Source organism: Nuphar pumila, chromosome 15 (assembly GCF_984573655.1).
Source record: "Nuphar pumila chromosome 15, dmNupPumi1.hap1.1, whole genome shotgun sequence".
In the NCBI taxonomy this organism is placed as follows: Eukaryota; Viridiplantae; Streptophyta; class Magnoliopsida; order Nymphaeales; family Nymphaeaceae; genus Nuphar; species Nuphar pumila.
Genome location: NC_143263.1, coordinates 38,747,128 through 38,763,363, shown reverse-complemented (window position 1 = coordinate 38,763,363; position 16,236 = coordinate 38,747,128). Strand labels below are relative to the sequence as shown.

Below are 16,236 nucleotides of genomic sequence, written 5' to 3'. Positions count from 1 at the left end.
CTTGTGCACCGTGCAATCCGCACGCGCACGTCCACTCGGGGTAGGCCAGTTGGGTGGTAGGCAGCTACCCCCATTGCAAGGGAAATGCTAGTAAAAATAAGATATGCCTGGGCGCATTGTAGATTATGCACGACTACTTATAGTAACAAAATCTTCATTCAAAAGATAAGGGCAAAAGAAGCTTTTGTAGAAAGTATTCATATCGATGGCTTTAGGAACTTATTAAGAAATTCGTGCGCTAACTTAACATAATAGACGCAACGCTGAAATGGAAGTTTAGGATTATATTGCCAAAAAAGCAGTAGAAGGGATATGTTTCCTTTCCATTCTCTCAATTAGGTGGAACTAGGATCGGTCATGTTTGGTATGGATCCAGGTCTCTTTCCAAGAAAGGGCCCATCGGGTTGGGGTTAGATCCATTCAATGTAAGGGTCCACAAAAATAATGGATTCAGATCCATTCCAGTAAATGTCCAAAAATATTATGTTCGGATCCTGATCCATGCGGACTCAACCCAATCTTTCTAACACATCGACTACAAATTGGCAGGCCTCACCCTTCTTGCCCACCGAGAAATGCACCCAGCTTTGACCCTGAGGCAAGGGACGGCGCCCGTGGGTTTCAAACCTATGACATCCCACAACTTGATGATATTCACAAGCCCCTACCAATTGAGCAGTGATATGTTTAATCATATGGTTGGAATCAATTGTAATAGCTACAGTATTGTTTTCCTCACTGCTGCATACCAACCGCTGATCATCTCAAGATGGAGAAGATGGTAACACCAAATGTTCATTTTCATTTCAAAGCTCATGCACCCATGTCTGTCTATCTAGAGATGAATGGTTGATATTGATCTCAGATAACATAAATCTGCATTTTTTTTTATCAATCAGTGTAGTATCATGGTAAAGACAATACAGTAAGTTTCAGATATCTTTTTCACTTGCATTTTTTTTATTTGCAATTTGTACAAGATTCTAATGGTTTCATGACCTCAATCACTATTGATGTGAGTTGGTGAGGACAAAAGCCATGTAAGAAACCATGAATAGCTAGGGAAATTGAAAATGACATAAAAACAGCACAAAATTTAGTCCCCAATCAATCAGAGGAAACGAACAAGTATGGAAGGCTGAGTTTTTGTACACCACGTTAGATGGTAAGCATACATGAGCACATGCACACACATGCACACATGCACAGAATAATTTTTCGTTTTCATAAAATGACAAAATAGCCATTTATTTCCTTGCTTGGCTTTTGAGAACCAGAAAGGTGATATAAGACAGGAAAGACCAAAAGCCAACATGATGGCACACATCGTAGGGATGTGAAATGATCAGACCGGGCTGGACCGGGTTTGTCCGTGTCGAAATCCGACCCATAATAGTCGATAGTGAACCTTGGATATTTTATGTCCCGGTCCAACTGTGCTTTTGGGCCCTACCAAATTGGACTTATTAAGCTTGTGGGACAAACTAGGTGGGTCAGTGTTGGATCTTATTGTACCAGCCTCTTATTGTAATCCTACCTATCAACATGTCTAGCTTGGAGAAAGCCCACACTAGATCTTTTTTTACAAAGTTGATTTGGACCATGGATTTTGGAAAGTAATCACTAGATGGTTGATGTTAACGCAGGCCCTCATTCCTATCAACTCTATTTAGTGGCTAGTGGAACCAGCACCAAATATATCAATGTATGGCTGTTTAGAAAACCAGCAACCCACACTCGCTCTCTGTGGAAGAGATGAAGAGTTGTGTTTTTCGCAGGTTCCTCAACCAAATTCTGTCAGATTTTTTTTTCTATGTTTTTGCAACCATTATTTCATATAATTTCTAGTCTATAGCTGAAATCAAATCATAAACTAATAATTATCCGGTGGAAAACGTTTAGGTTAGCTATAGTTTCCCTATTTCATTGCATTCTGCAGAAATTTTTCCACTCCTATGTGCAATCTCCAAATACCATTCCAACGGAAAATTGAAAATTTTGCCGAAAAGTGTTTAATGGAAAAATTTGTTTGTTTCAACTATGAGTCTGTTCTTTTTCTTTTTTAAAATATATTCCTGCTCATGTTTTACTGGATTTTGTCCCATATGCCATCTTACATTAGCATGGTGGCAGGTAATTATGATCTGCCGCATTTCCACCATACGATATTCACTGCACTCCCTTTTCCTTCCATCATTTAGACATAGTAGTATAGTACTGTTTGTTTCTTTTTTCTAGCTAAATTATGAGTCTGGCTCCAATTATTAAAGATTCAACCCATGATGCATAAAACCCTGGTTAAGATGTCAAAGATCTACCCATTTGAATCTCTTTCTTTTTTGTAAAATTTAAAAAAATTATTCTAGCTATTGATAAATAAGAGTTTCTTTATGTGGAACACACTAAACCAATTCTGTTTCTTTTTTTTTAGGTCCATACTGAGAAATTAAATTTGGATAGAGACTTAGAGCAAAGAAAGCTTAGTAACCTCCTTTGAGAAAATAAGTGGAGCAAAACAAAATCTAATGGCTCAAACTGGAGTTGAAAGGAATCCTCAAATCCTTCAGGTGGCCTAGGGAGAGAAATGGTAAGGGTAAATTTAGTAGTTTTTAGAAATGACAGGGAAGCAAGGACATTTTCTTTTTCAGGACAGTGAGTTTTGTGTGGTTGCAAGCAAAAAGCTAAGGTTGTCTAGGCCATCTTGTGTAAAGGAACAAGGCCATCCAAGGCATGGACTGGATGTATTCCTACTTGAAGACAAGACATCCCCACGTGGTATAAAAAAATACATACACTCTCTCGGGGGGCCCTTCTATGTTTTGTTCCTTCTCTTGTCCTGCACTTCACTCTCATTCTTTGTCTTCTTTCAATCAACACTCTCCCCAATGCCACATCATTCCAAAATGCACCTTCACCACCTTATCTAGGGGTGCAATCCAAGCAGAATATGTATACCGGGTCCGAGTAATCATCAAGCTCAAGGCAGGATTTGTTTGTATCCAAACCCATATTCAATTGGATCCTGCAAGGTCCAGACCCATTCCAAACTTCAATCTGTTCGGACCCAGCCAACATGATCCGGCCCATTCTAAAGATTGGGTCAGCTAGCTTAAAATGGAAACGGAACCATTTGCATACCTAATCTTATCCCTACCTCACCACCTTGATTCACTTCCAACTTCTACATAAATGGGTATAATGTCTCACTGTTCCTCCCATCCAAGGCCATTTCTGATTCTGCTTCTCATTGTCCACCATGCCTTCCCTGTCCCAAGTTTACAAAGACCAACCTGTCACCCTGCACCACCCTCTCATGGACCTCACCAACATGGAAGAAGTCCCAGAATCCCATGCATGGCCACCCCTGGTTGACTACCTTGATGATGCGCCCTCCAGGGATGGCACAATACCTGTTATCAACCTGTCTGAGCCCGAACTGGATGTCATGAATCAAGTCTCACGTGCATGTGAAACTTGGGGTGTGTTCCAAGTTGTGAACCATGGTGTTCCTTCTCATCTTCTCGCAGAGCTAGAGTTGCTCGGCCATAGCCTCTTTGCACTTCCCATGGAACAGAAGCTCAAGGCCTTGCGTTCACCTGATAGCATCTCCGGTTATGGTGTTGCTCGCATATCACCTTTCTTCGATAAATTGATGTGGTATGAAGGTTTCACAGTTGTGGGCTCGCCACTGGAACATGCTCGCTCCCTTATGCCGGATGATTACAATCATTTCTGGTACGCGGAAATTAAGTTTGATAATTTTCTTCTTCTCTTTCCTCCTATACAAGGATTTGTTAGCGCTCTTGTTTCAAACATGCTTAACTTGAGTTCTAATAGCTGCAATTCTGATTCTTGACATAATTATTCTCTTACAGTGCTGTAATTGAAAAGTATGCAAGCGAGATGGAGCGCCTAGCACAGACGGTAATGGAGCTGATACTTTCATCACTGGGACTAAGCAAAGATGACTTCAAGTGGGCGAAGAACAGGTTCGAGAGCGTGCATGGCGCGTTACAACTGAACTCTTACCCAATGTGCCCAAAACCAACAGCAGCCATGGGGCTAGCTGCACATACTGACTCATCACTGCTGACCCTCCTCTATCAGACCAGCATCCAAGGCCTTCAAGTCATGAAAGATGGACAGTGGATCACAGTCCCTCCAATCCCCGGTGCCATGGTCATCAACATAGGTGACCTCCTCCACATCCTCTCTAACGGGCGCTTCTCTGCCCCCCTGCACCGTGCACTCGTAAGCCGGACCCACCATCGGCTTTCATTTGCCTACTTCTGGGGCCCGCCATCCGAGACCACCGTCCGCCCTCACCCTAAGCTCCTGAGCCTGAACAATCCTCCTCTGTACCAGTCCATTACATGGAATGACTACCTCAAACTCAAAGCCAAGCTCTTTAACAAGGCACTGCCGTCGCTGCTGCTACAGGCTGGTCTTCCGGCAATGAAACCATTATCCTAAAGGGATTTCTTTTCCAAGTAAATTCAAGTGTTGATGGGTTTCATGATGTAATGGGCCGGTTTTGTCACTGCGGAAGAAGTACAAAAAGAAGGGTTGCTTTTTGGGACTCTCATCCTTTGGATTGTTGTGGATGGGATGAAAAGTGTAAAGGGAATTGGGTCAGTTGCCAGGAGGGAGGGTCTCTACCCACTAAGTTGCATCAAATCATGCACCCACATGCAAACAAACCATTGCTGTTCATCTTTTCTTGTCTTTGGCCAAAGGAAGAACAAAAATATTTCAATTTGATTATTTGGGAAGGTGGCACATAAACAGACAATACCACGTTTATTTGCCAAGGATCAAGATTATCAGCAAGGGGAAAAAGTTACTGCATAAATACAAATAAACAAACAAATCAAAAATAATGTGTGGGCTGTAGGCATGCTCATGGTTCTCGCACATGAGACACAAAACCGGCCTGCTAAATCTTCACCCGCTTTTATGGTGGGGATAGTAACGATAACAGCGATCCAGAAGGTCCCTGTGATCTAATGCTTGCTTTGATGTCTGTCCCATAGCATGCGTGGACAGGTGTGCTGGCAGAAATCGCCTCTTGGACATCCATTGTAGCCACAAAATAAGCTTCAATCCAATAATCAACCCAAAATATTCAAGCACCTTTTGGCAAATAAAGCTAAAAGGTTAAGAAGGCATGCTCGATCACTTGTATCCTTTTTCACAACCATGATGTTTGAGGAACAAAAGTACAAGATTAAATGTTACCAACTTGATCCCCAGGATAATCAAGAAATCTAAACCTTGATGTGGAATGTTAGTCACGGCACATATAAGCAGCAATTTTGTGTTGGTAACCAATAAAATTGCATCCAAATATAAAAATTATGAAGCAAAAATATGTGGTCAGGAAAGAACAGAAACATTGTCAAGTACAAGAAAACTACCTAATTTCTGAAAAGGGATTTCCTTTCCAATAATTAAAATGTAATTTGAATATAGTTCAGGTAAAAGAATAGAATTTACTGAAGGGTACCTTGCTCATGTAAAAGCAGGTCAAGAACATACAATTCACCAGGATGGGGCTAACTTCCACCAGACTTGACCAAGCATCAAGTAGAACTTGGTACTTTTACCTCTTATAGAAACATGAAAAGCATATTCTTCCTGTCTTAATAAAAGATATTACATGCTGACTGCAGCTCATTTGATTCCTTGTTAGCGGATAACAGTGATAATAGGCACAACAGTGTCAAATGCTTATCTGATTTTCATTAGCATTGAACAGAAAGACAGCTTCAGATTCATACAAGCAAGAAGTCTGTGTAAACCAGTCAATGCTGGAATGTGCCAAGACTTAACATTGCAATTAAGGAATTCTATGTGCCTGCTTCTTGTCCAGTAGCAACTGATGGTCGCCTTTCTGTTTCGTGGTAGAAGTTACAAAATGTTATGTACATAATAATCTGCAAGTTAAAATTGCTTAGCTTGGACTCAAGTTGATTATTGTGTCATGCCCAAGATCTTTTAAACCATCAACCATAACAAACGGAAGTCCAACTGGCAACATGAGAGTGATGATAAAATTGAGACGGTATCTTAGCATACAATAAACACTTGGAGCTGACATGCTCTACAGATGAATGGTAATACAATTACAGAGAGCATTATTTTACCATGAATGGTTTATACAGATAAGCTTCAACAAACAATTACAAGTAAAAATAGAGCGCAAATAACATTTGGACCACTAGAATAAAACAAGCTTTTAGTGATGATTTAGAGTTTTCTTAACTCCAAATTAAGCTCTTCTCCTTCACTTTTCAGAATGGCAGTACGTATCTTTCCAACTATAACATCCCTTGTATCTTTCCAACCATAACATCCCTTGATAAAAGACAGATAGTCAAGCATATCTTGTTTTCATACTCGGTCCCTTGAATCAGTGTCTTGGTATACTTCTCACCAGGAATAGATCTGTGGGAGGCTCAACTTGATCCATCCATGAAAATGTGCACAAGCATGTTCTATGTCAGCATTCTTCCAGTCCGTAACCTCTCATTTTTTGCATATTCGTCCTATATGAGATGCATAAGAGTAAGACAATAATGCATAGCAACAGCACAAGGTGAAATAAAGGAATTCTACTAACCTGGAATGATTTTAAGAGGGAAGAGAAATGGTGCTGCTCTTCAGCTGTTGCAGCTAACTTCTCCTTGAGGCCTGCACAAATTTTCTGTTCCTCTTCCAAACTAAGTCGAAGTTTATCCAGTTTCTAGTCATGTGAGGAGAATCAGTCAGAATTACATTGGCACATACATATCCATATGGATTCAGGTGAAAATGAACACATGGTAAACTTTCTTATGACCAACTAGTGAAGCCCATGGCTGAATTCAGTATCCGAGGATATGTGGAATAGCTATAGAACTTTGCTGAATAGATGACACTCTATGTACAGAGGAAAGGATTGGGTTCTAGATCAAAGAGCAGAAACCACGGACCTGGTTTCAACCAAGGAAGAAGTAGTTCAAGTCAGTATCATTGACAGCAGTCTGAACACTGAAATTCAATCCTAGGACAGGAGATTTTGCCATCACAAAATTACACCTACATTCTTATACAATGGGAAAAGGCAAAAAAAAGGAAGGGCTGATGGTGACTATAGAGAAGCCAACACTAGCTTACGAAGCCCTGAGTCTTGGAAGATGGGAACATGGCCACAGAGAGAGGTTGCACTAAGGGTTTGGTTGAACCTTGAAAGCACTCATATTGCGGTAAGCCAACTCGTACTCGAGAGATATGTCAGGACTTGCATGGTCAACCTACAGCTAGTTCCACTAGTAGCGTACAATCTAAACCCTAAGTCACACGGACTCGGCTTTAAGGTCGATGCACCCGCGTCGACATGCCCCGACACGGGTGTGGCTTCGAACACGGGGCAGACACAGTCAACGAAGAGTCGGACTCGGTCAACGCACCAGGGCTGAATCCATCCACGTTTTGGACTCGGGTCTGAACCCGACCCGGATCCAAAACAGTCAAGGGTCGGGGCCCGACCCTTAAGAGGCACAGGGGGAGGGGAATACCCCCCCCCCAATTCTTTTTACTGAATTCTAGGGTTAGGTCCTCTCTCATCCAAGCTCTGGCAGGCCACCGACGACCACCGCCACCGGTGACCCTCTGCCACCACCCCTCGAGCCTCCCTTTTCTCTCTTGTTTCCCAGCCCCCGGCGCTCGTCTCTCCCTCCCGCTCGTCATATTCCAGCAGCCGATGCCAACACCCCCTGTGCGCCATCTCCCAACGTCGGTGACTCCCCTTTTTTCGGCCACCTCTCAGGTAATATCTCTCTCTCCCTCTCGTTGTCTTCTTCTTCTCCCTGTTTGTGCAGAGGAGGGGTCGAGCCCCTCCCTGCCATCTCGTTTTCGCAAGGGAGGAATCGAGCCCCTCCCCAGCGCCCCATTTTCGCAGGGGAGGGGTTGAGCCCCTCCCTGCTGCCTTGTTTCCATAAGGGAGGGGCCAAGCCCCTCCTTGCCTCCCCATTCTTGTTGTACGCATGAGAGGGGCTGAGACCTCCCCTCTGCGTCTCTTCCCCCTCCCCTCTTCGTCCTCTCCTTCATTGTCGACAGGCAGGGCCTGCCGGCCCTCCTTATTGCAGGATAGGCAGGGGCTCGACCCCCCCTTTCCTGCACCCTTTGCTCGCAGAGGAGGGGCTCGACCCCTTCTCATGTTCGGCAAGGGGCTTCACCTCCCCTTGTTGCTCGTTTGCCCAGCATGGCAGGGGAATCGCCCCTGCCACACGTGGGTCTTCGGCATGGGCGATGCCCTCTGTCGATTGGGGTTTTTCAATAGGGGTGATGCCCATGTCCCTGAGCACCCTTAGGTAGGCAAGGGCCTCGCCCCTGCCTCTTCTCCCTGTCACAGGCAGGGCATGGCCCTGCCTCCCTGCATCTCATCCGGTAGGAGATTTGCCCCTGCCGCTCAATTTTTCCAGCATTGGCAGGAGTGACGCCCCTGCTAGTCGCTCTCTCTCCTACAGCGCATGAGCCCCTGCCCCTTCCTACTTTTTCGATTTTGTGTTTCGTTTTCAGTTTCACTTTTCTTTTCAGTTTTTACTTTTCAGATATAATGGCGAGTTTTAGTGGCAGTGTCAATACAGTTGGTTCAAGTTCTAACCCTGAATTAGAAGTTTCTCAACCTCTTTAGAGGCTTGTGACAAAAGGGATAAAAGCTAGTGGTAGTGGTGGGAATGTGCAATTTCATTGCAATCTATGTAAGACTGCTTTCACAGGTTCTTATTGTAATGAAATATGCGGAAAAGCAAAGAGTGCACTAGGCACTTACAACATCCACTAATGAACAAACAACAAGGGCTAATACCCAAACCCACAAAAGACAACATAACATAAAAATATAAATGTCTCTTATTGAAAGAGAGAGAGCTCTCAAGAGTGAGAAATACAAGAGGGGTTCACCCCTATTTATACACAAGAGAAGGAGAGGGGAAGGGCCAAGAGGCCTTAAAAGGAGAGCCACATAGGGGGCTCCCCATGTAGTCGTTGGGAGCCCCCAACGGTCACAAATGTGACCGTTGGGGGCCCCATCGACTACATGGTGGGGCCCCTTTTGTGTGAGCAAAAAAACAAAAAACAAAAAATATGATTTACAAAAAAATAAAGAGAAAAATAAAATAAGAAAAACAAGTACCCCTATCGGGTACTTGTGAAATGACAAAAATACCCCTGTCGGGTATTATATATATATATATATATATATATGAATTACATGTATTTTAACACTTATACGCGTGTGAAAGCACATCTTTTGCATATTCGTTGTCAAGAAATTAGAGCATGTTCTGGGGTTGACAAAGACTTGTTAAAGCAATTAAAGAAAGAACAAGAGGAAACTGAAAAGAAGAAAATTGCAGAGATGAGAAGCGATTCGATTAATCTGCCTTTTCCTATTGCTAGTGATATATAAGAAGAGATTTTGAAGAAAAAAAAAAGATAGAAAGCAATAAAACAATACAAGCGTCATTCAAAAACATGGCAAGAGCATAAATTGATAAAAAGATTGGTTGATTCTTTTACTCAAGCTCAATTTCTTTTAATGTAGCCAGAAGTCCATACTGGAAAGATATGATTACATCTTTGGCTAATTGTAATTTGAGTGGTTATGTGCCTTCTAGTTCAGAAAAACTAAGAACAGTCGTTCTTGCAGAGGAAAAAAATAGAATTGAAGACTTGTTAGAGACCCAAAAATTTGCATAGAAACGACATGGAGAGTCTATTGTTTCTGATGGGTGGACTGATATACAAAGGCAACCACTGATAAACTTCATTACTTACTCACTTAATGGGCCAATCTTTTTTAAGACTGTTGATGCATTTGAGAAGTATAAAGATGTTGAATATTTAAAGAGATTATTTGTCGAAGTGATAAAAAAAGTGGGTGAAGAAATTGTGATGCAAATCATTACTGACAATGCTCCAGTTTGCAGTCGTGCATGAATGAATTTGGCAAGTGAAGATACGTATTCACATATTTTTTGGACTCCTTGTGCAGCACACAGTTTAAATTTGACACTTAAGAGTATATGCAATTCATCAAAAGATGATGCACATGCACGTGAAATGTGTTTATGGATTGAGGAAATAGAGCATGATGTTCAAAATATTAGAAATTTTGTTATAAATCATCATCATGCCCCTTCTATATTTAATATGTATTCTGATCTCAAGTTACTGAAAGTTTCTGAAACTCGTTTTGCTTCTCTTATTGTTATGATGAAAAGAATTAAGCAACTCAAGAATGCATTGATGATTATGGTGGTTGATCAATATTGGAATTTTTATCGTACTGAAGATGATGTTAAGGCTCAAGCTATCAAAAAATGCATCTGTGATGATTTTTTGTGGGATAAAATTACATATTTTGTTGAATTTACAGAGCCTATTTGGGAAATGTTGAGAGAAGTTGACAGAGATGTACCCATACTTCATAGAATTTATGAAATGTGGGACAATATGATTGAAAAAATTTTAAGTATCATTTTTAAACATGAGAAGAAAGATGTTGCACTTGATGATTCAGAATTTTACAATCATGTAGATTCAGTTTTAGTGAGAAAATGGGATAAAAGCAATACACCTTTGCATTGCATGGCACACACTCTCAATCCAAAATATTATGCAAAAAAATGGTTGACAATAGGTGTTGGTCGTGTTTCTACAAATGAAGATCCTGAGATATCAAGAAATAGAATGATATGTTTGGGAAGACTTTTTAATGATCCTCACATGTTTAAGGTTGTAAATAGTGAGTTTGAAAAGTTCTCTACTGGGAGATTTGATTCTTTAGCAGCACTCGTGGCAAGGGACGAGAAAGATCCCCTTAATTGGTAGGCAACATATGGCTCAAAGACACCAAATCTGCAATGTCTTACAATGAAGTTATTATCCCAACCTGCTACATCATCGTGTTGTGAAAGAAATTGGAGTACATATGCTCAAATTCACAATATTAAAAGAAACAAACTCACTAGTAAAAGAGCAGAGGATTTGGTTTATGTTCACTCTAATCTACGATTAATTTCTCATCGCACCAAATATGAGTATAGGTATTTTTTTTTTCTTTTGTATTCAAAGTTCGTATTTAAATATTTATATTCAAAGTTTGAAGTTAGATACTAAGTTAGCATTTTTTGATGCAGTTGTGGACCATCCAAGTATTGGGATGTAAATCCAAAAGATTTTGACTTGGAGGGAGAACATGATTTACATACTCTCAACATGGACTACCTCGATCCTGGTCTTCCCTCTAATTCAGACGATGAGGCAGATTTATGATAAGTTTTCTTATTTATCACACTCACAAGCTTCTTTATGTGTTATATTTTGGTAAGTTTGTGTTGATAAGAATTACTTTTTTATTTTTGCTTTAAAATTTACAATCTTATTATTAATTTATTATTATATATATAATTATATATATTTAAATATATATATAATTATATATATATATATATTTAAAATATATATATCTGAGTCCCCGTGTCCAAAAATTTTAAAATTGCGCCGCACCCGTGTCGCACCTGAACCCATACCCGCACCCATGTGACATAGTCTAAACCCATGACAATAGATGTCATTACATGCAGAACAAGTCAACAATAAGATTGGAAGTCAGGGTATGATATTTTATTTTTACATGCCAGATATTTTATTTTTACATGCCAATTATATGCAAGAATGCCATTTAAACATCATATGCATTACAAAACGGCCACCTAAAGTAACATATTTTCTATTTAAAGAAATGGCACTATTTAACTGGTTAGCTTATGTGACATACAAAGTGAATTTCATGATCAAACGGCCAGAAATTCAAGGATGTTACTACAATAGATTATACCTTTTATTGAGCGAAGAATAAATATTTTCACTTATTTTTACAAACCCATAAGTAATAATAGCAATCAAAAAACAATGAAAGTAAATAATAAGATGAAGCAGCAGTAGCTATATCTCAGTTATCATGCTCCTAACTACATTCTATGAATCAAATGCAGGAAACGAACTTGGAAATCATAATTCAAACACAGCATAGCATTACACGTGGTTTTCATAAAGAAAAAAAAAACTTTTAGTAATAACCATCCTAATCATATTGACCAGAACATCATCATAGAATTTACATCAAAAAGTAGTAGAAGGTACCTGTTGAGTTCCATTTGCAATGCTCTCCAAGGAATCGATAAGCTTAGTGCGACCACTTGGATTGGTTATGGCATCTTGAAACTATGTAGATGGCAAGTGATTTTAAAAACTTGACAGAGATAACATAATGAATAAAAAATATGGAACATGAAATTCCATCAATACATAAGACTATGAAAGAAAAAGAAAAGAGCCAACAGCAGTGACAGTGAGGTCACACTATCTTTAATCGAGGTTTCTCAGATTAAGTCCAACAGGGGCTACCCCTGAGCTTGGCTATCAAAAAACAGAAAAACAAACAAAGACGAGATTATCTAAAAGCACGAAAATCAGTATCATCTGTTAAAATGATGACAGAGCAAGTTATCCTTTCAAAACTATAGAAAAAAAAGTGTGAGCTAGTCCAACCTATTGTTTACGATGCTTATAAGTAGTACTTAAAATGTTATGCACTATTTCCTATTATTTATTAAGTCACCTACATCATTCTCATCGAATTTCCAAGTTCCAAGATATATAGGCCAGAAAAAGAGCATGTGTCGTATTCATTGTTAGTTTTGGATCATGGATCCGACTCGCACCACATTCCAAGGATCCATCTTGGGATGCGTGGGCGGTGGCATGTTTGTAATTAGTTTTTACTTCTTGTGTAATGTCATACTATGTACAACACTTATAAATATTAAGTAAAAGAGGGAAAACCCTATTGCCGCCAACCCCTCTCTTCTCTTTCTTCTCTCTTTACCTCATCTCTAACCCTTGCAGGTGGATATTTCTGACATGGTATCAGAGCACAGGCACGGAAATCAATCATCTAGAAGGCCTCTAAAGACCAACACGCGCTGCTAAAGAACGTAGGTTTATTTCTGTCCCTTCTTCCTTAATCAGTTTTGCTTCTTTCCTCCTTTTTTCTTATAAATCTTTCACGTCATTCCAGTTTTTCGTTTTTGGTTCTTCTCATTCTCAATATTTCTGGTACGCACGTCTTAACATCTTGTTTCAGTCTGCCGAGTTTTTGTTTTCTCCCCAAAATATTTCTGATTCTTTCCCTTTTTCTGGTTCGCACGTTACTATTCTCTGTGTAACGTGTGTGCTGATATCTTTTTCAGCACACAGCAGCATTGCTACTTCCTTTTCTCTGTGTAACGTGTGTGCTGATATCATTTTCAGCACACAGCAACATTGTTGTTTTTTTTTCTCTGTGTAACGTGTGTGCTGGTATCATTTTCAGCACACAGCAACATTGTTGTTTTCGTCTTTCTCTGAATAACGTGTGTGCTGATATTATTTTCAGCACACAGCATTGTTGTCTCCTCTTCAATACACTGTTAGAACAGTTTTGGCTTCTCATTCTTCATATAATCCATGGATTCCAAGTTGAACCCTAGAGTTTTCTTACTCACCTCATGACCCACAAGTTATCTCATGATAACTACTTACTTTGGAAACGTCAGATTGTGCCCTTTATTCGCAGTCATGGTCTTTATGGGCATCTAGATGAGCGATCACCCACCCTACCTACACATATCATGCAAGAAATAACAGGTGAAGATGGAAAGGTGAGTCAACTTCGAACCACCAATCCTGCTTATGACATATGGGTACAACGGGATCAGACATTAGTTGCTTACATAACTTCCACACTTTCTGATCGTGTTTTACAAACTATTTTTGATGATCAATCTGCTGCCGAGTTGTGGAATGGACTAGCTCATTCCTTTTCTCAGGTTTCTGAATCTCGGGCTTTGCAACTCAAGTGGCAATTCCAATCCATGCGAAAAGGAAACAAATCTATTACAGAGTTCATGGGGGATGTCAGGGTTATTACAGATCAGTTAGCTGCCATTGGAAGTCCTGTATCAGATAAGGACATGGTACAACAGGTATTAGGTAGCCTTGGACCTGAATATCGCATGTTTTGCACAGCACTCCAGGTTGTCTCAGTTCTTCCATGTTTTGATGATCTTCAATCTAAGCTTTTGCAATATAAGGTCAGTTTAAATCAGGAACACGCGTCAGATGATACTCATCCTGTGATGATGGCACATACGCCTATTCAAACAGGAGCCTTATTTACTCCTCGTCCAAATGGAACTATAAACAAAGGAGGATTACTACCTACACCAGCTGGAGGAGGCCTTGGCTCAGGCAGTGTACCACGAGGGGGACGTGTTCCTACTTGTTTTCTATGCAACAAGCGGGGACATGTTAAAGCAAATTGCTGGTACAATCCTTAGAACTGGAACAAAACAGGGAGGCCAGGGCAGAGGGCAACTCAGACGTTTGCACGCACTCCTCAGGGACAGGTTCTTCCACAGGACGTACAAAATATCCTTATGACTACTTTCAATCAGATGAACTTGCGTCAAAATGATGATGGTATATGGTATATTGATTCAGGGGTAGCAGCACATGTTACTTCTGATGCAGGTAAATTTTCTCACTTGACTCCTTACACTGGAAATGGCACTATAGTCATAGGAGATGGATCTCACCACCCCATCTCTCACACTAGAAATGTCTCCCTTTCTTTGCCTGAATCTCAATTACCTTTGTCAAATGTCTTACTCACACTTGCTATTCAAAAGAATATTCTATCTGTGTCTAAATTAGTTGATGAAACAAATTCTTTCGTTGAATTTACTCATTCTTCTGTTTATCTTAAGGATCTTCACACCAAGAAGACGCTCGCTAAAGGTGAACGGCGCGGGAACATGTACGTCTTTGAAGAATCTAATGTGCCTTTGAAGACGTCGTCTTACGTAGCCGTGGATTTTTCAGCTCCTTCCTTTCCAACATTTTTTAGTCGATCCACAGATCATAGTTCTTCATCTAGAGTCTTGAAACTTAATAAGCCAGACTTATGGCATCTTCGTTTGGGTCATTGTAGTCAAGTTTTTCTTGACAAGTTGTCTGCTAAAGGTCTAATACCCGCAGTCAGTTTAGAGTCAAAATGTCCAAGTTGTCATTTATGCAAAAGTCATGTACTTCCTTTTCATAGTATCAATAAAAGAGCAACAAAACCTTTTGAGATTATATGCTCAGATGTTTGGGGTCCTGCGCCCACTGCCTCTCTTTTTGAATCTCGATACTATGTACTCTTTCTTGATTCTTACACTCGTTTTAGTTGGATTTACTTCATGAAAAACAAACATGAAGTTTTCAAGTTGTTCAAACAGTTTCATGCACTAGTCCAAAACCAATTCAATACCATTGTTGTATATTTCTAGTGTGATGGGAGGGGAGAATACATATCCCATGATTTTAGTGAATATTTGAAGGAGCATGGCATTACACGTAACATTTCTTGCCCTCATACCCCTCAACAAAATGGAGTAGCTGAGAGAAAACACAGGCATATTGTTGAGACAGCCTTGAGCATGATGCACATTGTGGGTATTCCCTTCTCTCTTTGGCTTTCCATACAGCTGTTTATGTTATCAACAGGTTGCCCATGACCATCCTTGAAGATAATTCTCCATACTTTGTTCTTTATAATTGTCATCCATCATATGAAGAACTACATCCTTTTGGTTGTGTATGTTATGTTCACATTGATCATTCATTGAGAAATAAGTTTCAAGACAGAGCTGTACAGTGCAAGTTTCTTGGGTATGCAGATAAATATAAGGGATACAGGTGTTATGATCCTCATACAAGCAAAATTCGGGTATCTAGAAATGTTGTTTTTGATGATGCAAATTTTGACACTCTGGGTTCGTCTTCCATAGATACACAGGACAGTTATGATCCTTGGCTCAGTGACTCACTTTTATATGACTCGTTGCCTTATGAGGATTCATCTTTATTGACAGACAATGAACCATATGCTTTCGATGTGGAACCGCATATGGAAGACATTCCTCCTACAACAACATCCTCACGTTTTTTTGGTCTTGTTTATTCTCGTAGAGCCCATCCAGTCAATGATGAGACTCCTCTACGACGCTCCACTCGGATTAGACATCCTATAGATCGCTGGGTAAGTTATAACAATTTCTCTTTGGATTTTCAAACATTTCTAACCAGAGTGTCCAAAGAAAC

The 16,236-nt window shown here is 40.2% G+C and overlaps 2 protein-coding genes across 2 annotated transcripts in view; one reads left to right on the top strand and one right to left on the bottom strand.

The window, feature by feature from the left end:
• Positions 1–3,217: 3,217 nt before the first annotated feature.
• On the top strand, positions 3,218–4,582 carry LOC149815174 (gibberellin 3-beta-dioxygenase 1-like). Its single transcript, XM_089988422.1, has 2 exons — positions 3,218–3,735; positions 3,876–4,582. Exons 1-2 carry the CDS (start codon positions 3,257–3,259, stop codon positions 4,471–4,473), a joined length of 1,077 nt encoding a protein of 358 aa, XP_089844548.1. The 5' UTR covers positions 3,218–3,256; the 3' UTR covers positions 4,474–4,582.
• Positions 4,583–6,045: 1,463 nt separating this feature from the next.
• LOC149815173 (paramyosin-like protein) overlaps positions 6,046–16,236 on the bottom strand; it is a 71,848-nt gene continuing 61,657 nt past the window's right edge. Inside the window, exons 7-9 of the mRNA XM_089990493.1 lie at positions 12,193–12,273; positions 6,623–6,745; positions 6,046–6,548 (exon numbers count right to left, since the gene is read on the bottom strand). Coding sequence (XP_089846619.1) covers positions 6,498–6,548; positions 6,623–6,745; positions 12,193–12,273 — 255 coding nt within the window. The 3' untranslated portion in view covers positions 6,046–6,497. The remainder of the gene's footprint in view (positions 6,549–6,622; positions 6,746–12,192; positions 12,274–16,236) is intronic.

Excerpts from the sequence above, each read along its gene's own strand:
- LOC149815174 (XM_089988422.1), top strand. The coding sequence starts at position 3,257 with ATGCCTTCCCTGTCCCAAGTTTACAAAGACCAACCTGTCACCCTGCAC. Across the intron at positions 3,736-3,875 it reads GATGATTACAATCATTTCTG|TGCTGTAATTGAAAAGTATG; the intron begins GTACGCGGAAAT and ends ATTCTCTTACAG.